Source organism: Drosophila virilis, chromosome 4 (genome assembly GCF_030788295.1).
Source record: "Drosophila virilis strain 15010-1051.87 chromosome 4, Dvir_AGI_RSII-ME, whole genome shotgun sequence".
Classification (NCBI taxonomy): domain Eukaryota; kingdom Metazoa; phylum Arthropoda; class Insecta; order Diptera; family Drosophilidae; genus Drosophila; species Drosophila virilis.
Window position 1 is genome coordinate 21,900,778 of NC_091546.1, and position 23,436 is coordinate 21,924,213.

A 23,436-nucleotide genomic window follows, 5' to 3' on the forward strand; every position below is an offset into this window, starting at 1 on the left:
CCACCCGCGTCGTGACACGTGTCGACAAAAAGAATCTTTGTCCAATTGCAACATTTATCGCAGTGGCTGCAGCAACACTGTCAAAGCAACCCTTATAGCTTCTCGTGTTCCCAAATGCCCCAAAAATACATGGTATTAATTTTTACGACAAATTGATTAAGCATAAATTTCGCACCCTCTGCTAGCAGGGTATTGGGTGTTGTACACCAAAAAATATGACCACTTTTAGAGCATTTAGCAGGCACTTCAAATGCTGGGCTATAACAAATTCGTGAATACCCTACCCCGACTCTCTAGGTCCCAGTCCCACTCACGTGTCACACGCACGTGCGTATATTATTTACACGCCATTTTTTGCTGTTCTTGATGTTGTGCTTTTGTCGAATTCTTCCTGCTTGTTGCCAAGGCTTTGCATCATTGTAATTGAAGTTATTGATTTTGCGCTCAAAAACATTCTTGTTGGGCAGCTTTGAGGCATCCCCCTTTAAGCTTGAGTCACCCAGTTGCGCCCTTGTTTCTATCCTGATTAGCCGCATCAGCAGCCATACATCAAAAATGTCTTTTTCCTGGTCTCTGGTTCTATTTGTTTTGTACGGCACGGAAGTTGCAAATATGTTCGCTTAATTGCATTAAGTTTTCTGTAACAACTGGCCCTCGGCGTACCGCGCCCCTCCTTGTCCAGCATTCAGCTTGGCCTTTAGATCAAAGTGCTGTGCAAACATTTTTGGTCATCCCCAGCCGGGCAAATGGCGTTTTTCTATAGATTTTCCCTTTTTGCCGGCACTTGGCTTGAGGGCGTATTTTGGGGTACCAGACATTTGTTTGATTAGCAGCAATTTTTGCGTCTGTCCCACATTTAATTACAAAGTAATTACATAGAGCAAGCAATATTTTTCGGCTGGTCTGATAGAATGCAGTGCGACACGCCCATGAGCTTTTAATGAGTGTAAAAATTAAATCAGGAAACACAAAAGTGAAGTGAAAAATGAAGACAGATAATTATCCTTAAGAGCCTTTGGCAATGCCTGACATAAAAAGCTTTAATATATTACCTTAATTTATTTATAATATTACGTTATATATTTGTTTAATTGATGATAATTCGTGTCATCAAAAAGTAAAATTATATGAACCACCACGACTTACAGCATCACATTTAACAAGAAATAATGTAAAGTATAATAAATATAAAATTAATTTTTATAATTCAACAAAATATAAAAAAGTGTATAAATAAATAAATATGAATAAATAAATAAGTAAAAAAATCTTAATATTTCAACAAAATATATTTATATATAAAAGATGTGTTTCACATTTTCAATTCTTAAACAGAAAGCAAAATATTCCCTTAGATAATACTTACACATATATAAAACAATATTAAAAATATAATAAAATTTCCAAATGATCTAGAAACTGTAAAATGTAACGAAAAAAATATTTTATAGCTGGCCAAAAATTGAAAAATAAAATGTAAATTAATACACGTGAAAATATAACAGCTAAAAAGTGCCAAAGTTGCATCTAAATGCCAAATTAAACTAAGTTTTCTAATCATATTCATCAACACAATCATCGTCATTATTATAACACATTATCAAGAGAGAGAGAGAGAGCGCTAAAAAACTAAAAAATGGGCAATGCTTCATCCTCATCACATGGTGGCAGCAAAAGCGCCCGCAAGTGTCGCAGCCTGCCGAACTCACCGGATGTCAGAAGGTAACCTATATATATATATATAAATATATATTGGTAGGGAAATGTGGCTGGCTTTTCAGCCGGGCACTAATGAGACCCATTATGCATATTTTATACAAAGCCAATGCCTGAATGAAGCCAAATGTCAGCACAATAAATCAGTGCCCCAAAATCTTGCATAGCTAAATTTGCTGAAATTTACGATATATTTTCCTAAGAACTGGAGATCTATATATATATATATATATATATATATATATATATAATTCAGAGCTGTACATGCCCACTCCAGCGGCTAACTTAGCTATTTTTGGGCTCAACAAACAAGTTGGAGGCTAATGGAAATGACATTTTGTGGTTGTTTTTATTTAGCCGTTTTTTCATCCTCTCAAGACTTGAATTATTTACAGCTATAAGTTGTGTGCACAGCAAGAAAATTTCGACTTTAACTTAAATATTAAAAAAAATTTAAAGACAACTAAGTTGAAGTTGAGAGCTTAGGTGAAAATGGTGAAAACCTTTTTGGTTGACTTTCTGAAGTAAATCAAACTAAGCAAATCAGAATTTGAAGACCTAATGGCTTAAAGTTTAGAATTTAAATTGTAATAACTACACTGAAAATATATTTCTGATATAAATTTATAACGGAATCGAATGAGGAGTCTTTAGAGAGCCCAATAAAGCGTTAAAAATGTAACTGGGAAGATTTTTATTTGATTTTTAAATTGAATTATAAGAAGAAGAAATGAGAAAGAGTTTTTGATTAAGAAATTTTGATTCCATTTTAAGAAATTGCATTCAAGTACTTATTTTGTACACTGTATGACAGCAAGTGCATACTTTTAAAGTTTCTCACTAGATTAGCTGTGGAAAGCGATTCATAATTAATGCGCCTGTCGCACCTCTTACCCGTACTTCGCCCCGCTCCATTCAGTGGATGCATAGGTGCCGAAAGCGACACATCCAGAAGACACGCAACTGGCGTCTGCTGATCGACTTCCGTCTTTTCGCTAGGTACTTGGGCCGCGTCCAATTCATTCTCTAAGATCTACAATTGGCTGCCAGCCAGACTGCGGGCTAAGTTTAATTTACTGGAGAGCTGAAAAGTTTGTTGCCCCCTGCCCAAAGAGACATTGCATAATCGAGCGATCAACTTACAGCTGCCTTACCCCGCCCCACGCTATAGAGCATATTCAAAGTGCATTTTTGATATGTTTGGCAACAACAACAACAACAACAACAGCAACCCCTGGAAAATTTTTGACGCCTTCGAGGGCACATAAAATCAACCACCGTATCTAAAAACCTTTCAGCTATGATGGAAACGCGCGCAAAGTCAATAAATAAAACATTTGCTCAGTTGCATAATTGAAAATCCATTCGCTGAGAATCTGCCTGCCAGCCCAGTAGCCCTGCATTCCTGCTACCTATCAGTCAACCCTCGCCATGTCCACAAACTCTGTTTGTTTAATAGAGGGCTACCGAAATATGCAGCCTGGTTTCCTTGTTTACGAGCATTTGGACAACCCCCGCTGGGCTTGACACATACAAACACACGCGCACACACAAAATGTTGTCAGCTGCATTTGCTGGGTGTGAAAAAATACAGGAAGAAGTGTGCGTATGTGTGTGTGTGTGTGTGTGTGTGTGCTTGTGGTCTAAGCTAAGCTATAATATCTAGACTAAACCAGGCCATGAGAGAAGGCGAGTGGCTCTTATTTTTTCAATATGATACAACCAGATCCGAAGTCATCATAGGGATTTTATCCTCTAGCCAAAGACGACCAATACATTGTTTTTGTAATCCAATATATCAGACCTAAGAAAACCCCTTTAAAAAAGTCAGCGTCAAAAGAAGCAAGAAAGCCATTTACTTATATTATTTTATTTGTGTTTCTTTAACAGTTCTCTCGCAACAAACACTATCTAAAGTTCTATTTTACAAATACTATTTTATGATAAATCCATATATTTCCATGCTACCCGATTATTTTTGCACTTCTGTTAGCTTTCACGCGTTCATCTCACACATTCGCGTGAAACGTAAGCCTAATAAAAGCGTAAAGTGGAATTCGCTACTCGAGTTGGCAGCCAGAGTTGGCGGGGCTGTCCACTTGATGTAGCTGCTGCTACAAAGTATGTGGCTTTGTTTTTGTTTATGTTTTTAGCAGCTTTGTTTGCTGTTGTTGTTTTGTTTGTTTGTTTGGCTACTCTCCATTTGCGGCTGTGTCGTGTTTACGGCTCTGGCCAGCCATAGACCAACCTGCTGCATATTTAAAGATGTCGTCGACAAGTTCCTACCAACTGCCCCTCCACTGCTCGCCCCTGTCAACAAAGGTGGCAACGCGACGAAGGCGACCATTAGCCGGCAACGAAAGCCAAGGAATATCTTTGAGTTTGCCGTCTGCTCGGCGCACGTGTGTTTGCAAGGGGGGAACAAATGTGCGCGGAAGGTGTTGGCAGACGCTATTAATTGTTTCTTGCAGCAGCAGCTGAGAAAATGCGTCCCTAAAGTCAGACAAACAACTGTTTTGAAGCTGCAACTGAAGACGAGCCAAAGTTGGGGCACAAGTTTTGCCCGTCTAATAACTGAAAATCGTGACTTTATGTCGCACTTGAAAGCCGCAAACAGCAGTTGCCAGGAATAAGAAATACTCATACGAGGCGAATACAATACCCAAAGCTAGTAAAGTATCTCAACTCATATTGTGTGTGTGTGTGTGTGTATATCTTATGACTGAGTGCACCTCGCTTCATTGTACCAGGCACTGGAAGGGCTAGGTGGGGCCACACGACTTTTAAGATGAACACGTTTTTCAGCGTCTCGCATTACAATTTCTAATATGAGCCATTTGACATGGCTGCTAGTTGAAAACAAAGCTGTCAAACTTGCAGCTAAAAGATTGGTTTCTATCCGGGAATTATGAATTACTAGCAGAGTGTGCGCGAATTGTGTTTTGTGAAGAATTTAATACAATATTAATATTTGAGAATATTAAATTCCTAGACAACTTTTTATTTGATTTTAAAATCAATTTATATATACAAAAAAAAATATTGAAGTAATTGTTATTAAGGTGTAGGCTATATATATATTTTTTATTTATCTATCTTAAGTTTATGTATATTAATTAAAGCATCAATTTTTACAACTGGTCGCTCAAAAATTGGTTTGAGTTATGCATTGAAACGATTATAGATTGAAAATTACGAGCACTTAAACTTAGCTTTGCTTAATAGAAAGTTAAAGCAGCTTCAGATAAATAAGCGAATTAAGAAGGTTTCCAATTTGCTTCCGTTTGACTTCTTTCTGATTTCTCTACTCAATTTTTTCATGTATTATGCCAGCCTGTGCTAAAAGCTTAATAGGTTTAATGCGCTGTGCTTCCTGCCTGTCGTCTGGTCTATCCCTTGACTGGGAACTGATCTTCGGCTGTCTGCTGTTGGAGTAATCTCTAACAGTTGGCCACTCCTGCGGGCATATCAATGGCACATAATTACGCTTATTATCAACCATTCAACACCTACTCAAAAATGCTCACAGCCAGCACGACCCGCAGACCGACAACAAGAAATCTTCAACAAGGAGCCAGCGGCTCATGAGTTGGGCAACTTTTTTTTGTCGGGTGGCTTCTTTGCCAGACAGCCTCACATAAATTTCTTGACTCCTGCCACTCCTCCTCTTGTCTGCATCGGTTGACTGTGGCTGACAGGCGGTCGAACGGGCTGTTCGCGGTAGCCAGTAAAATTGCTGTGGCAAATTTATGAATATATTCTGAGCTTAACGGTATAAACTGCACCTCAACGGCCGCAACGGCGATGGCAACAGTTGTGGCCAGGTTCAAAAGGTTTTTGGGCTACAAAGATAAATTAGAAATTGCTTTGGCCAGTTGCTGGAGGTGCTAGTTGACTATCTAATGCACCCAAAGACAGCTTAACTTAGCTGTGAGCAGCTTAAATTACTGCCGAGTGAAAGTGTGCTGTCTAAATTACGATAAACTTTCCCAAAATATTAAAGATAGCTCATAACAGATGAAAACTTATCACAAGAAAAAAAAATGTAAATAACTCCTTTCACGTTGCGACTCCTGTTTTTTATATATTCACGTAGCGGAACTTAAACCTATAAATATTATACTGCTCTGAATTATAGTCGAACATTTTGTGTTTATTAATATTTTAATTAAAAAGTAGGGAGAAGTTAGGAAAAGCAGATTTCAGATTCGCTGAAATATAAAAAAGTTGTGCTTTTAAAATCCTGGCCTTAAATATTATAATTTGTGACCCAATGTTTGCATTAAATCGGCTCGGACACTAAACTAATATTCACGCAGCCTTTCTCCGGCTAGGCATGGAATATTTATTTTCTTCCTATCGCCTGTCAATCTTCTTGAAGTATAACAAATAAGCCCAAAGATATCTCCGGCATCTGCTGCAGCCAAGTCAAGGGCCCAGCTGAAATACAAACAGAGAAAAAAAAGCTAACCATAAACGGCGTTGGCAACAAATCGCAAGTATGTGTAAGCCATAATAAAAGCGAAAGAGTTGCAACGCCCGCGGTTCGTATAAGGCAACTGGCAATATCCCAAAATGGTCAGGGCAGAGCTCCAGAGTCATTGGGGCCGTCGTTCCGCCGGGATCCTGCCACGCACTTGGAGTCTGGCTTTTAGAAGCTGCTGCTGCCATGACAAATGCAACTCGAGTGACACATTGTGCGCCAACAAAAGCAACAAAAGCAACAAAAGCAACAAACATGCAACGCAAATGCAACTAATGGGCAGCCGGTGGAGTTGCCCCCACCCAAAGGGGGAGGGCAGCGCGGGTAATAGGGAACTTTTTCATATTTATACAAGCAAATGCCGTCAACGACACGCTTTATAGTTGGCTCTCCCCCCTCCCCACACTCACCGCAGTTGTGCGGAAATGCTCAGTGACTGGTCTGCGTTGGCAAATGCAACTGCAACAGCTACTGCAACTGTTACTGCCACTGCGTGGGCCGTGCCGCACAGGTGAATGCCACCAGCGAGCCAGGAACAGCAGTCAGGCTATTATGAGACACACACACATATTCACGCACACACACACACACGCTCGCACAGCAAAGGTCAAAGACATTTGACTGTGCACAACAACAAAAATCTGCGCACAGCTACAAATCAAAAATGCGTAATAAAGACGCAAAATTCAATTTGCGCGAAATGCAAACAGAAACAGAAACAGAAAACGTGGCGCCCCGCGCATCAGGAACTTACATGCGACACCTGAAACTGAGAGATGCAAAGCTGCAGATACTCTGAATACATGTTGCAGCTAACAAGCTGCTGTTGCTTAAAGAAACTGTTCCATGCAATGAGGGTTGCTCTTTAAATAATGAACAGTAATTGAAAATAGAGTAGATTTTTTATTGGTTGCTCGCTAATAATATAAATATGTTATTTTGGTTGCCTAAAAATAATAATGATTTAAAAAATAAGAACTTACACAAATTTCTTATTGCGCGGCACTAAGAGAGAATATGAGTAAATATTTCCCAATATAGTTTACCTAACACAGTTTCTAAGAAATGAATTAAAAACTAAATTTTTAAATTTTCTACAAAAACTGGGATAGCACAAGAAAATTGATTTAGTTTTTATTGTCTCTTTAAAATATCGTATAATTATCCAAGTGTACATATATGTATAAAAGTTTCGAGCAACCCTCGCACACATGTTGCCCCAGCTGCATGCTGCCTGCTGCCATAGACATATTGTAGGAACTTGTATCTTTTAACATATGCAGACAATCGACATCCTTGCCGAAGCGAATAAAACTCGGCAGACAGCTTTGGCTTTTAACTTGACGACTGTTTGGCAAACAGAGCGCAACATGGCCAAAGATGTTGGCGGAAAAGCGAATCGCAACAATAAAATGCAAATAAAATTATATGAAAAGTAATTTGGAAAAGTCTGAAGGAAAACGGCGTGACAGACGCCTGACGAAAGCAGCTAAAGGCAGCCGAAAGTAGCGGGCGCTTTCTTGTATTTAATTTGCAGTAGCTGAGCAACAGGACCAAAAGATCTCCGCCAAAGGAGCAAAGTCAACGTGAAAGTCAATGCCAACGCAGCTGCCAACTTCATTTGTCTGTGTTGCGCTTGTCTTCTGTTTTTTATGAGCTGTTCTTTCTCCATTTAATACAATTGTTGCGTACAGCTTTTTCTTTTTTTTGTTAGCCTGCCTTATTAATGGCCAACAACAATGTGCCAGGCAGCCATAAGATACAAATGTATCTTTTAGCTTGGGCTTTGTCTGCGCCCCCTGCTAAGCTTTATGAGCGCGACTTATTAAAAGTTTGCGCCAGTCTCTTTTATTACTTTATTTGCGTTTTTAATCAGCGTCTTGAGTAATTGCAAAAAAATGTAGCTAGGAAAGGGGAAAAGCCATTTTCCTGCTTCGCGTATGTGTGTGTAAAGGCACTCAAACTGAATTTCATATATTTGCATAATAATATTAAATTTTATTAAAAGAGTGGCTAAGAAACTTAAGATAAGCTCTTCAAAAATGTTGTTAGCTGGAAGCTAATTGACATTTAAATTTAAGTAGAGTAGAAAATATATTATTATAAAAAAAAAACTAAATTGTAAATTGCAATTTAAATATTCACTAACTTACTTCTTGTAAACTTTGCCGTAATGCAAAATAAAATCAAGAACAAATGTTTTTTTTTTATTATATTTATATATTTCTTTTTACAAATTTTTCGGCTTGTAATCTCCAGAAACAAGTTTCTGAGGCTCATTTTAAAACAAAAATTTTTATTTTTTCATTTTAATGTATTGTGATTTGCATTTATGTTCTTATTTTAAATAAAAATACTCCCTTTCCCATTTAAAAGTATTTTTACAACGTATCCCAAAGGCTTTTAATACGAACTTACATAAAACGGAGATTTAATGATTTTAAAAATAAAACATCGCATTTTACGTCTCGATTTGCATGTGATATTTCTTTTTTCAATATTTTGAACGCTTATTTTAAAAATGGCCAAGATAATGTTTTAAAACTTTTTTTTAGTTTTGACTTCTTAAAAATTAAGTCCAATTAGTTTTGATTTTTATGAAATAGTTTTAAGGCCAATTTGAATGAAATTAAATTACCAATCAAATTTAATTGACTCAATAAAAGCGCAAAATTAGATTTAATTGCACAACTTTGCATTGAAATGACGTCGACGGCTAATCAAGCGATGCGTCTGAAGCCTACTTAGCTACGCTCTTTATGGCGAACGACTGCCAGATACAAAAGTATCTTTTCGCAATGATATGCAAATTTATGGGCACGCTTGTCTTTTATTTCATTTCGCGCAATCGCCTCGTAAAAATGTTGTAAAAATGTGTTTACTGCAATTGCCAAGCGTTTTTTTTTTGTGTAGTTCTTTGGCAGCAGAAAGAAAAAGGGGTTCGCCGGCAACTTCATTAATTTATCAACGTTCAGGGCAGTGTAAAATTATTTTTATGTCGCAGTTTGTATAAATTGTTAATGATAAGTATAAGGCAAAATGTATCTGACAGATACTGTGACCGCAACTCATGCAAATCACGCCCCAGACAAGCTGTAAATGTGTTCTACGGCCTGAGAGAGCCGCGTGGGCGGCTGCCATAAAAACAAGCCCATAAACCCAAGCGTATTTAGAAGTAGATATGAGCCTGCGGTTCCACAGCATATTGTTTGTATTTTATGCATTTTTTTAACTCTTATATTTTGCTTACTTCTTTATTAATGTTAAAACTTATATTTCTGCTCATTACAGACAAATCGCGCCCGCCTATACGAAGGTCAATGGCGGCACAGCCATTCCGCTGCCCGCGACTGTCATGGTCCAGCGTCGCTGCCCACCGGACAAGGTGCGCCCGCTGCCCCCGACTCCGAATCATACGCCATGTAAGTAAAATAAACTTCAGCTGGTTTGGGAAATTTATTAAAAAATGCTTTTCAAAAAAAAAAAGAAGAAAATCAACCCCTGGGCAGGGCTGCACTCTGTTGTTTACCGGGCACAAACAAATTTTTGGGTCCACAGCCAGGCAAACAACCCCCAGCGGAGCATGCCAATGCACTTAGCACAACGCTTGCTGTTTCCAGGATTTTGTCGTAAAGGGGTAACAATCTCGACCTGGCTCGTGTTCCATTCCCAGCGTGCACATCATCAAAGCACTCCTGGGTATACATTGATGGGGCTGTAGTGCTTCGAATGGAGGCGCGTGCTATTCAAAAAAGCGCCTCATTGCGCATATTTTGTTGCAGTTGATTTGTTGTCGCTGCGGTACAAACTGTAATTAATGCGTGTGGCGCTGATTTGAGGTCTTAAATGGATGCCACCTTAAGCGCCAGCATCCCGTTGGGAATTTTCCGTAAAAGGAACTTTATCACAGACTTTAATCTAACCCAGCAAATGAGCTGCTAATAAATCATTTAATGAGGAGAAATAATTATCTAGTTGTAGTTATTATATATTTTGTAATTACCCAAGTTCAGCAATGTTGAAGCCCATAATCTTTTTGGCCATAGAAGAACTTTAAAACTGAGAGACTAGTTCACATAGTTCGCATAGAAACAGAGAGACGGAAATAGCTACACGAGTAACTCCTGTGTATGGGATTTATTTAAAATTGATTCTCCCAATAATAAAAGTTTCAGTTTACTGTAATTATACTACTTTTGGAATTATTAAAGTTGAAATATAATTTTAATCATATTTTGAGAGGCTTCACTTGGTTTTTTGAAGATTTATGTGGCCGTGCGTGAGACCTTCTGTAAATGTGCCAGTAAATCTGCCTGTCTACCTATCCCATTCCGCCCCCTCTCACCATCCAACACACGAACAGTAATTAATTAAGTTTAATGTCCGCTTGGCCTTTAGCATTGATTTATTGGCTGTGCCTCTGTTCGACAGACATCTTTGAAATGTCAGCTGTCCGGCGACAACTTCAAGTGGGCGCCGCTTCGGGAGCAGACAGACAGGAATTAACGAACTCACATTCAGCATTCTGCTTCTTTAACTTATTCTTCATCTTTATTTTCTCCACAGCCATACCGGGCTTGGGCAAGAGCGGCAGCGATTTTAATAGCAGCCGTCCAAACAGTCCGCCCACCAGCAATCACACCATCCAGAGTCTGAAGAGCGGCAACAACAACAGGTAAGTGATGTACCTGGTCAGGTTGCCCAAATGAACTGTGACTAATCACTCTCTCATTCTCAATTCTCTTGCAGCCTGCGTCCGCCGAGTGTGAAGAGCAGTCATCAGAGCGGCATTCCCTCGCCGAGCAGCCTGAATGCGCCCACTGCGCCGCAGAAGCACTCAATGCTGGACAAGCTGAAGCTGTTCAACAAGGAGAAGCAACAGAATGCAGCAAATGCGACAGCAGCAGTTGCATCCAATAAAACGCAAATTCAATCGAAGCGCACCTCCTCCTCCTCGGGCTTCAGTTCGGCGCGCTCCGAACGCTCCGACTCCAGCTTGAGCCTCAACGATGGACACAATTCGCAGATAAAGCCGCCAAGCATTAGTGTCAGCGCACAGAAGAGCCAACAGAAGCACAACACAAAGCAGTCCAAGCTGCTGGCGGCGCAGCAGAAGAAGGATCAAGGCAAACCCAATAAGCTGGACAAGAAGGAGAAGAGTCCGGCCCGTTCGTTGCACAAGGAGGAGCAACAGACGCTCTCGGGCAGTGAATCGCGCAGCTCCACAATGGGACGTGCGGGCAAAAATACGCTGGCACGCGGAAATGCCGAGAAGAATACACTGAAGACGTCTTCCAAAACCTCGCTGCACTCCAAATCCGATTCCAAGTGCTCGCTGAAGAGTCAGAGCCAACAGCAGCAGCAGCAGCAGCTCCTGCACAGTCCCAGCGGCACGGGCCTACCCAAACCCATTGCGGCCATCAAAGGCACCAGCAAGTTGCCGCAGCTGGGCGTGCCCCATGGCTCCGGTGAGCTGTTTAAGCGTGAATCGAGCGACATATCGAACAATCAGGGCAACATATCACAGGAGCAGCCGCAGCAATCGGCTGCCAGCCAAGCCACACATATCCTCAAGGGCTTGCCCTCGACACCACCGCCTCCATATTATGCCAATGCGCCGCCTCCGCCGCCGCCCTCATCCTCGGGCAATCACATATCAGCTGTTTACTCTGGCAGCGGCTCGGGCTACCTCAGCGAGCCCAGCACACCGCAGCAGGGCGGCATCTATGGCAGCAGCCGTCTGCCGCCACCGAAATCCGCGCTTAGTGCACCACGCAAACTGGAGTACAATGCGGGTCCCCATATTCTTAATGCGGCACAGTCGCCGCGCTTGCCGTTGCAGCGTCCAATGCACAATTCAGCGCCCAATACGCCCACCGGTTCGCCCAGCAAATTTCATACGATACCCTCCAAAATAGTGGGCACCATTTACGAGTCCAAAGAGGAGCAGCTGCCGTCCTCTACAGCCAGCTCCTCGTCCGCCTCCTCGGTGCTGCCCATGCGCCCTCTGCTGCGCGGCTACAATTCGCATGTGACGCTGCCCACGCGTGGCGCACGCGGCGGACAACCGCATCCACACCAATCCTATCTGGACTTTTGCGAGTCGGACATTGGACAGGGCTACTGCAGCGACGGGGATGCGCTGCGAGTGGGCAGCTCTGCTGCGGCCAGTCGCTATCATGACATCGACAACGGCTATCTGTCCGAGGGCAGCAGCGGCTTGGGCGGCACAGGATCAACGGGCGGTGTCGCCCATGGCAAACACTTTCTCAGCATGATGCGAGCCAGAACACAGCTACCAACAACCATTGAGGAACGGTAAGTGCACAAGCATCTCTCAATCATATCTATCAAGAATTTCTTATAAAGTGGGCGTAAATAAAAAATTTCATATTAATTTCAATTTTTTTAAATTGATAAATGCAGAATTCTTTTAAGAAATTGATTTTTTTTTTACAATTTTATAGGCCTCTTAGAGAAAACAATCGATTCTATTTTCTGTCTGAAAATTAAAGAAAGCAGATATAAGTATTTTTATGATACAAAAATTATAATTCACGATTTTTCGATTGGAAAAGATTTTGTATGCAGCTTTGTAGGTTTTTCTAATTAAAAAATGTTAATGGGCTAAGTCTTATTCTCAAAAGCTCTTAAAGCTTAGCCGGAATATAAACGAAGACTAACTCTCATAAATAACAGTTGAATTTTGATTATGCTTGAGGTAGTACATTTTTGTTTAAATTATGCAATATATATTGCATAAACTTTTTAATACACATTATATATTTTTTTTCCTGATTATAATATCGACGGATAATTGTGTAAACTTTTGTGTACATTTTGTATTATAGTAATTGCATCCACGCCTGTGGGCATATATTTTTTACTGGGCTGTATTATCCGTTATTAATTATTTACACTATTAATTGTATAAGATTTTATATACATAAGCGTATATTTTGGCGCTCTAATGACCGCACTTTCGTTTCCAGTTATTCAATCAATCCATGAGTCATTTCTGTGCAGCTCCTCCACAGCTGACACCAATGAGTCAACAAGCCAATTGCCAGAGTATCGTTTCGTGCGGTTTGGTATTGTTTTGGGTTCCAAGAAGTTTGTCGCCTGTTCTGCGGCGTCTTCGAATGTGGCATGTTGTGTATGAGAGAGAGAATGTGTGTGTGTGTCGTGTGGAGTCCATAAAACGGCACTTAAATGCCAGAGACGCTGCCGCCGGCTTTAGTATTCCCTTTGACTTTGGCTTTAGGCCTGAGTGCATCTGTTTGCCACGCACAATTTGGCCACACTTTTGGTGTCAGGCGCAGCTGGGCATAGCTGTCAGCGGCCAGGGGCGTGGCAGAGGAACTCGGCATTTGAAGCAGTTAATTGTCATGGCAGCCACTTGAGCACCCTAACAACTTCCGCTGGCAGCCTCTTCAAAGCCAAAAGCAAATCCAAAACCGAAACCAGCGCTCAAATTGGCAATTTGCATAAAATCCACTTGATGTTGACTCCAGGCTTCAGCTCGGGGCTCAGGTTTTTGAGTTCCTCCTCGGGCGGCTTGTCAAATGTCATTTGCAAATTGTCAACAGCAGCCAAACAGACGACAACTTGACAATTGACAATTGACAATGCTCACCTGTCAAAGTGTAAGCCACGCCTCACTTCCACTCGCCCTCCCTCTTAACACACTCTCCGTTTATGGATATTGAGATACATATTCACGCAGTTACATAGCAATGGCTCGAACCGAACCACTTGCCATTTGGCACTTCAGTTAACAAAGGTATCTATGGAGAGTTGCTGTTAACAAGCGAATTGAACGTGTGCACAGGAGCGGCTAAATCTCTGACCCGCCGTTGGGGGGAGAAGTTTTCTGCTCGTATGAGTTATGAGCAGGTGGGATGCTCAACAGCTTCGACGAGCTGCTGTAGCTTTAAGTTTAGCTTCAAATTATTGTATTTTTTTAAGAAGAGTTTAATAAATTGGCACCCAATTTGCGGCAAATTTTTGCTAGAAAATGATATTATATTTGTACTTATATATAAAGAAAATAGAAAAAAGAATTAGCCTAGGCAAACAGCGATGTTCCGGGTTCGAATCTTAGGATCTTGTTTTCGTATATAATGTGACTGCACTAATTAGCCCCAAAGGCCAAGGTGGGATGCACTAGAACTGTTGTTCCGCAGGTTATCATATTTGTACCTTTCTATAAAAAATAAAGGAAAACGAGTTGGGCAGCCAACCGTTTGTAGCCTAAGATATGTATGCTTAAAAGAGACTGCCTTAGATAAGCTTCAGGGCCCAAACTAAAACTATTCACACTCCCACAAGATTTGTAGTCTAACTAATATGAGTTTGTATTAAGCTTGACAGTTTTTTAAGCGGCGGCGCCCAATTTGGGGCTACTTAAATGGAACTTTTTCTTAAAAGAGCGCACTTATTGCTCCTAATTAAGTTCTTCACCTTGTAAACCATTTGCTTAGCATAAGGAGGCGAAATAATTTTGGTAGCTGCCACAACGGAGTGTGCTACAACATAATTTTGTGTGTTTATTAAACACTTGTCAGATCTAGCTCCCGCCCATATTTCACCACGCATTTCATTAAAAAGCGCTTATGGGCTTGGTGGCTTGGTCGGGGGGCCAGTGCGCCCTCCACATTTTCATTAGCTTCGGTCCATCAACGCGTTTGATCTGTGAAATTAATGCAATGCCATGAGGCGCTGAAATGGGAGCTCACTGCGAGTGCTCTATAAATACCCACAGCTGTCGTCGAGTAAAGCGCGGGAGTTGTGGCCTTAGACCTTCCTTCCCCTTCCCATGCCACCTACTCCCACAACAAGTGCGAACCTGCCCTTGGCTGGCAAACTGTTGACCCTTGATTGTGGCTCTTGAGCCATGGTCACGTAATGCAGCTGCAAAATATGTTTAATAATTGAATTTTAATGCACGTCGACAGGCAACTGTGTTCCCCAACCGCGACCCGCGGGAAGCAACCCCCTTGTCGCATTAGCGTCAAGCTGAAGCTAATCAGCTGCGGCGCCGACACCTGCAGGACATAATTTTGAAGCCCAACAAGTGCCCATGTCCTGGCATCTCCTTCTCTCTCCCTCTCTCTCTCTCTCTCTCTCTCTCTCACTATCTGCCTCTGCCTTGAGCTGTGGTCGGGTGTCGGGAATGGGTTGCCAGTTGTCTAGCCATAAAAGTAAATCAAAATGCAGCAGGGCGCATATTTCAACAAGCTGGCAACGCAGGCAGACAGTTAGCAGCAGTGTTGCCAGTAAAAAGCTAATTCTAGCCGAAAAACAGCCAACTAACTGTGTAAGGAGCTTATCAGACAGCAAATATCCTGCTTTACTTCCAATTCCCAACAAGTTGAAGCTTAGCAATTTTAATGTTTAGCTAAACAAACTGCTTTGGTGTTTATACAACAAGCTATAAATATGATATTTTGATAGGTTTTCCGCCAACTCAGCCAATAAAAGCAAATTTTGTCGGGAACCAAGCGCAATTGGCAACACGAGTCGATCTCTCGTTATTTCTAGGGGCGTTTCAGCAAACGGACTCGTGTGCACACATGGCTGGCTGGCTGTCTGTCTGTCTGTCCGTCTGTCTGTCTGTTCGCCTGTCCCTCGTCCTGTCTGCTGCATCCTTGCTCCTTGCGCTCCTTTTATTTAATAACGCATTTTTCAATTCATTTGATTTATGGCTCAGGCGTGAGACGCTGCCATTTCCAATTCCAGCTACCAGATTGCCCTTGCAAATGCAACACTTTTTTCTTCCTCTTTTTTTTTAAAGCTCGCTTTAAACTAGCCGCATTATCTGCCACACGCTCATCGCACGGTGTTTTATCCGCATTACGTAAATTTCGCTGACCTCAACGCGCCGGCAAATTGAAAATAAATTTCGCACCCAACAGACCCGACATAATAAATACAAATTGTTTTTATTAATTTCATCAAATTCAGTGAACCCGTAGGCCCGAAAATTGTGTGCGGTCTGTGTCCACCTGCGGACGCGACGGTTACCTATTTAAAGGGACTGCCCACTCGAGTGTTCAATGACGTGACCCCAGGGCGGGTGCCCCCTTCACTGCCATATGCTTGCAGTTTTTCACATTTTCCCTTTTTTTTTTTATCCTTTGGGCCAGCCCTCTTTTAGTGAAGTGCCAAACTGGGTTCAAATGAAGCGGAAATTTTAGCTGTCGTTTCGGATGGAAGCTGCCTTTTGCTGAAAATTGATTCATTGCGTTTGTCACATTAAAAACATATTCTTTATTTAAGTTGGCAACCTTTTCTGCTTTGTTGCCGCTCAGTGCAGTTTGAGGACTAAGTGGAACAAGTGGAAAACTTACTGTTTGCATTGAGCGTGGTACAAGTGTAAAAAAGGGATTTAAAGTTAAGTAAGTAAACTAAGTATTGTTGGCGTTGACAAAAGCAGCTTAAATAAAGTTTTATTGAAATCGAGCTGGAAAAATTCTCAAACATTTAATCGAAAAGTTGATTAAGTTGAAAGCACCCACGGTGACTGTTTCTTTTATTCATTCGTGATAATATTTAAAAAATTATTTTTGATATATTATTTCAAGTATTCTAAATTTGTTATACCCAAAGTCAACAAGCACGTTGCCAGAGTTTTGAAAATATGTTAAAAATAAATTCTAAATATTCCCGAAATCCTTTACTCAATCGAGCCGCATAAAAGCTTTTACATAAAGCCCCACCCCAATCAAGCTTTGCAGTATGCAGAAAGCTCGACATGCGTTGCAGTTTTTATAGCATAGCCAAGACACATTTAGCCAGGACACACAACCGCCTGGATAAGCTTTTTATAGCACGCCCGCCCATTTTAACTTCTTTCGAACTTCATTCATATGCAACAAAATGCCGCCATTAGCTACGACGGCTTATTTTAAATATTAAGCTTTAATATCCAACATTTCTTCACAGCTGTTGCAGATATTAAAATCAGATAATTACATTTTTAATTAATTTATGCAACAAGCTTTTGGCATAGGCTGCAAAAATGTCGACAGTTGTGTACGATAAAACCAGTTGCCATTTGCTTATATCTCAATAGATACGAGTTGCTGCAATTGCAATTGATAAATGCACACGCCCCCTCACTGCACCCGTTTTGCCACCTTCAGCATTTCCTGGTATCTGCACCCACGTTGCGGGCCGATTAAAAGCGGCTCAAAGCATGTGACGGGCATACGACGTAAGCCGCCTTTAAGCTAAAACTGACCTTTTGCACACGCTGCTGCCCCACACGCCACACAAACTGACATGCATCAACGCCCGCACACACACAGATACACACACACACACACACATATTGTAGCAAAAGTAAGACGTGAAGCATGACAAAATCTTTGGCTGTAGTTTTGCTTAATCGTTTTCCAATAACATTGAGTTGGCCGCCAGATATTTTGTTGCAATTGTTATTAACGCGCACGAAAGCTTTTGATTAATATACACTACCGAACTGGGTTGGTTAGCTTTGAATTGAGGCTCGCAGTTTGCAATAAAGAATAATCTAACCATTACAACGGTCTTTCGGACATTTAAATTTTACAAGCTAAGTTGGTTATTTAATTTTAAAGCACATTTTTTCCTCAAAGCCATCCTAGTTATATATGGGGTTTCTAATCATAAAACGAGAATTTCCGATTGCAAGAATCAAATGAAAATGTTGGATTAAAATGTTTATTTAAGAAGTTATAATTCCAATCAAATAGTTAATATTAATAATATGTGAACAAAAAATAATCCATACAAAATTCTGAATTTTGATCGACTTTAAGCTTTCATAAACCCGAAAAAAAAAAATTAAATATAAGAGTATCGTTAAAATAAGAATTTCAAATTACAAGAGATCGTATATATAGTATATATGCACAAAACTATAAGAAAACCTTGTCTTCCTTTCTTAAAAATGCCATCTGATATAACATTCTATGATATACTTATTCTGAATCTATCAAATTAAGCGCCTTACCGAAGATACCGAGATATCAGCCTTCGATATAATTATGCAGCTCATAATGTATTCGGCTCATGATATACACAGTTATTCTTGTAACACAAATGTAGCCTCTTGAGCCCTAACATAATCTTTAGAATTTTTCATTTTTTTTTTTTAAATTAATTTTATATTGAGCTCTCTTAATAAATGTAAGTGTAAGTGCAATTGATTGGTACGCTGATTGAGTGTCGCCGTCTTGAAGTTTAATGAGTTTTGGAGCAATCGTGGCGCACTTCTGTGTGGGGCACATGCCAAGCGGCTCCAATTAGTTGAGTTACCGAACAAAGGCTATTGCCGTTGCTTAGTCAATCAACAACTGCAACAACAACATCCACGTTGAGTACAACTTGTTATTGGCTAGTTTCGCTTTTCATTGCACCGCCTGCTGAATTTTCTTGCGTGCGGTTTTTTGGAAAATTGCAGCGCACAGGCAAGAACGAGCCCGCCCTTGGCTCAATTTTTAGTTGGTTTTATTTTTTACTGTTTTTGGCGTTCAATTGAAAACCGGGCAGCTGTCGAACATGAAACAAGTTTAAGCAATCATTGACTGCCTAAGCAACTGTGGTTCGAAGAGAGTTTCCATCTTCGAAATTGCGACACGCTCTTTACTATCAACTTGTTTCAACTGCTCTCTCTCTCTCACGTTCTCTCTTGCTGTCGCTCTTTCTTGTCTTCCTTGCCAAGAAAAGCCATTTGTTGCTTTTGGCCAGGAAGAACCACCACCACACAACTCTTTTCAGCCAAAACAAGAGACACGGCCTGGCGGCTTTTGTGTGTGTTTCTTGTGTGGGTGGATGGGCAATGTTTGACATTTGGCGGAATAATATTGCCGTGTCTGACAGCGGAAGTATGTAGATGGCTGAAATCAGAATACAAGAAAACAACAAGCACAAATGAAATGCAAAACTTTAGGTTTCGGCAAAATGGGCGCACAAAAATATCTAAAATATTTCACAAAATTGATTAAAATAGGAATAAAAAAAATTTTATTGAAATTAAAATACAAGGAAATCGGAAAGCGATTAAAAAAAAAAAGTAGTGCACTTCAACGCTTCTTTGAACATTTTGAATTGACATAAAATATTTTTATAAAGAATGAGAACGAATGTAGGACCTTTAAATGCTAGGATTGTCGATGCTAAAAATAAATCATTTCTACTGACATCCCGTAATAAAAATACTTTTTAATTTAGTTGATGGCAATATTTAAATGAGCTTTGCTTCTTCTCTAGGATTCATAAAACCTAGGCTAGCTCGTGTCGAGGGACTTGTCTAAAATTAATTGGGCTCAGGAATTGCGTTTGCCTTACTTTGTATGAATTTTCAAAAATTGTAGAGAAACTTTTTGAATAGATGAATTGTCTTGTGTCTTGATGTTTTGGAAAAAAAACCAAGCAGTGAACAAATATTGCTGGCCAACGAATTTTATCTCGGCTGACTTCGATTGAACATTTTTTGGCAAACAACCTTTGTTTGCTTTAAATACTGAAAGATGTAAAAAAGTATTTAACAAGACAATACCTTATTATGCCAAACTTGTTAAGCACAATCCTTACTTCTTAAATGCCATTCATAGACTATACCTATTTATGTTTTATCCATCATAAACTTTGCGCAAAGTGCAATTTTCTGTTTCGAACTCCATAATTTTTGTCATGCTCCAGGCAACTTTGGGTCTGTGCGTGGCCGCACAAACAAGCCAAAAACGCCCAAAGACTTGCGAAAAACAGAGCCTATCAACTAGTTTTATTTTTTGTTTTCGTTTATTTCATTCAATATTAGCGGTGCACACACAGGTGGGCAGGTGTCTGTGCTTGCCCCGCCTGATGCCTGCCAACTCGCGATACTCTATCGACTGGCGGCCTTTTACTTTCAGCATACAACTTTGCCATGTGTTTCATATAAAGACTCTCGGCCGGCGCTCGCTCTTTCGCGCGCTCTCTCGCTCTCTTTAATGCTTTTCGAACTGGCTCGTTCTCTTGGACATTTTTCGAACTGGCAATTTTGCCACAGTTCGGGGCAGGCCGTCGACGACGCAACCCCAGAAACTCATTTGAACGCTCGGGCGTTGCGGTTGTCATGAGAAAATGTTAACGCTGCGCGTGTGAAATTATTTGAATAAATATTTAAAAAATATTTTTCAAAATATAAACAAAATGGTGCAATAATTACAAAGTAAATCAAAAAAGTAAATAAGTTAAAATAAATAAATAAATATGTTTTAGGTACAGGTGCAGTGCAGTCGAGTTTTTGTTTCAGTTTTGCGATACATTTAATTAAGTTCAACGAAATTCAATTAAATTGTTGTGTTAAGCGGGCAACTTGTTTATGTCTGTTGCATATTTCGTGGCGGCTTGTCTATACATATTACAAGGGCTCTCGGCGTGTTCTGTAGTGGCTCATCAGCATGTTTTAGCTTTGTAAAGGTAATCAATTGAACTCAATCAGGTGCTCAGGCATCTTTGTGCGGCATGTTTCAATAGCAGCTCCCAGCAAACGGGGCAGTGTCAATGACTGCTGCAGGCCATTAAACTCCAGGCATGGCTTTTGTTTACTTCACAACTGTTTGTCCTGCCGACGGATACTATTTGCAAAGGCTCTCTGGGCCGTGGGCCGAGGGACAAAGGGTTGTCTGTAAACACAAACACTCGACCAGTACATACTCACACTCCACACAACACATGGCTTAGTTACATCAGAGTTATTATGCGACATATGCAAAGCGCTTGATAAGTCGCATTACCAAATCCGGCAGCAGTCCATAAGCTAAGCAAATCAATCGGTTGCCTGCCAAGCCAACAAACAACCGGCTATCAAAGTTCCCAGCTTCTTTTTTGCACAATTTATTAAAAGTATGTTGATTAGTTAGTGTTGGGCAACTGGTTTGCAGCTCATGGTAAGAAATAGGAATTTCGTTTTCGATTTACTGTCTTGATCACTCGTTTGTCGCCCAATTTCGGCAATTACTTTAAATGTCAAACCTAGCTGAGCATAAATCTTCGTACCTGCACACACTGGCATACACAACTCACACACATGGGTGTTAGCCTGTCAAGTCCTGTGGCCAGAAAAAGGCAAAAAACAAGAAAAGGGCAACATTTGCCATAAAACAGCAACAGGCAGCGAGCGGCTGGCAGCAGGCGACGGGGGCAACATTCTGTGCATATTTTAGAACAGTTTATAGACCAAGCTGACTCATACATAGGTTAACTCCCGAGTTTCGCCCTTTTTCAGCTGCCTCCCTCTTTAGTTGGGGGCTTAGCTAAATTGTTTCCCTGCTCAGCTTTAGTTGAATTCAGAATGAGCTAAGCGGCTTTAAGCGCTCGCCTAACTGTTCAAGTGCGAGCGAGAGCGACAGCGTTGCAAGTGGGAGGGGTGGCGAGTTCTTGCAACATGTAACCAAGGCTAAGCGGGTTAAGTCTTTGTGGCGCCACAGGGCAACATGTGGCGCCAGGTGCCGCTGGGTGTGAGCCGCTCGCTTTGGTTAACGCATCTCTAAGCCAAGTAATTACCGTTTAGATCATGATTGATGCCCGAAGTAGGCCAAAGATTGCGAATAAAAGAACTCGATATTTGGCATCTGAGAAACTCCGTCGAATGACTGAATGGAATAAGGTATATTATGGATATAATAAGAATAATAAGTCATTGTTAAGAACGTGACCCCATAACAATATAAGTTGAGGGAGATATAGTGGACTTAAATTTGACCTGGTCCTGCTGGATGAACCTGTACTCCCAGCTTGAAATGTCTATGAGCCAAAATAAGTTCATTTTGTGAACAGAGTGTTCAAATAATATCATAGAACAGTTGTCGGCAGATGTGCTGTCTGTCTAAGTGAGTCAGTCATTCAACGAGGGTCCGAGCTTATATCGTAGCTATCATTATATTTGCATTGTATATAAAAGCAATATAGACAAAACGGAAACATGTTTGGCTTGATCTATGACGCAGCTAATCATTTATTAATCTAACTAATTTTGTTTGATCTTGCTTCTAAACTGAGGCAGGCATAGATTTCGCCTTTAGATCCGCCTACAGGGCATAGGCAAGAATTGAAAGGCATTTCAATAAGCTTTATGTTAACAAATGTCCATTACACCAATAGGCTACTTTTCGTCAGAGTATAAATATAATAATATAGACAAGTTAGTGAGCTGTCTGAATGAAACAGTTATTCAAGCAACTGAACAACGAGGATCCGGTATAAATTCCACACTGTTCTATGAATATTATACAAATGTATACTGAATATATTACTATATATTAGCTTTGCCAATTATCGTGGCCAGTGCTATTTAATATGATTAATTTGATAGCTCATCAGCAAATCATATTCTCTTAATAACTTATTATAATATTAATTTAATTTATATAAATAAACGAAATATATACTGAATAGTGCATGCGAATCTCATGAAAGCCACTTTCCGTATCCTTTGCTGTTGCTTTTTTCCAAAACAAATAATTAACATGTCCTCAGGCTGAACGCAACCAACACTTGATCTATCAAAGTAAGCCCCTAAATGAAAGACATGAGCACCGCCTACTTACTGCCATTAATTTCACCTAGTCTTCCTTGCCATCGCAAACTGTTTACGCTGCTCATTAATAAACTCATTTGTTAAGTTGCTTAGCTTGTTTAGTTTTGGCAGAGCGACAGACGCTACGCCTTTGAAGGTGGCACGCAACAAACAGTCTGTCGACCCCCTTCTCCCTCCCAGCTCTGGTATGGTCGACAGTTCTGCTGGGTAATCACATTTTCCCATCGATTTTCCTGCATGTCTTGAGTCTGGCGAATGTTTGGTGTAGCGTCTGCAGCCGCACCTCTCCCTCTCTCTCTTTCTCTCTCTCTCTGACTGGGCGTCCTCCTTGAAGCACGCATGCATAATGTGCTTTATAAATATGTGAGTCATCCAGAGAATATGCCATGCTATAGTCTACAGACTCGTATATTAACTCCTATATTGCAATCCTATTCTATGGCTCTAAATCATGCAAAGTGTTTACGTTGCGGCTTTTCCTCGCTAACTGCGGCAAACTTTAACGTTTTTACGTTTTTAGGCCAACTCGTTTAACCCATTTCTAGACGGTCTTCCTGTTGTCCTTTATCTTGTCCCGTAATAGTGTGAATCTTTTTGCCATTCGATATAAAAGTTTTTATGTGCGAGGCGATTTTATTAGCCACGGACTGTCTTACATAAATTTAAC

General features: G+C 40.6%; 1 protein-coding gene across 7 annotated transcripts in view; it reads left to right on the forward strand.

The window, feature by feature from the left end:
• Positions 1–23,436, forward strand: part of sick (sickie) — a 198,760-nt gene that overhangs the window by 114,828 nt on the left and 60,496 nt on the right. For 5 of the 7 annotated variants that reach the window (XM_032437816.2, XM_032437817.2, XM_070209235.1 and 2 more), the window contains 3 exons: positions 9,491–9,621; positions 10,766–10,874; positions 10,949–12,517. In XM_032437816.2, coding sequence (XP_032293707.1) covers positions 9,491–9,621; positions 10,766–10,874; positions 10,949–12,517 — 1,809 coding nt within the window. Of the gene's footprint in view, positions 1–1,428; positions 1,723–9,490; positions 9,622–10,765; positions 10,875–10,948; positions 12,518–23,436 lie in introns of those variants that run through there. The other 2 variants (XM_032437818.2, XM_015172586.3) reach the window with 2 other exon arrangements.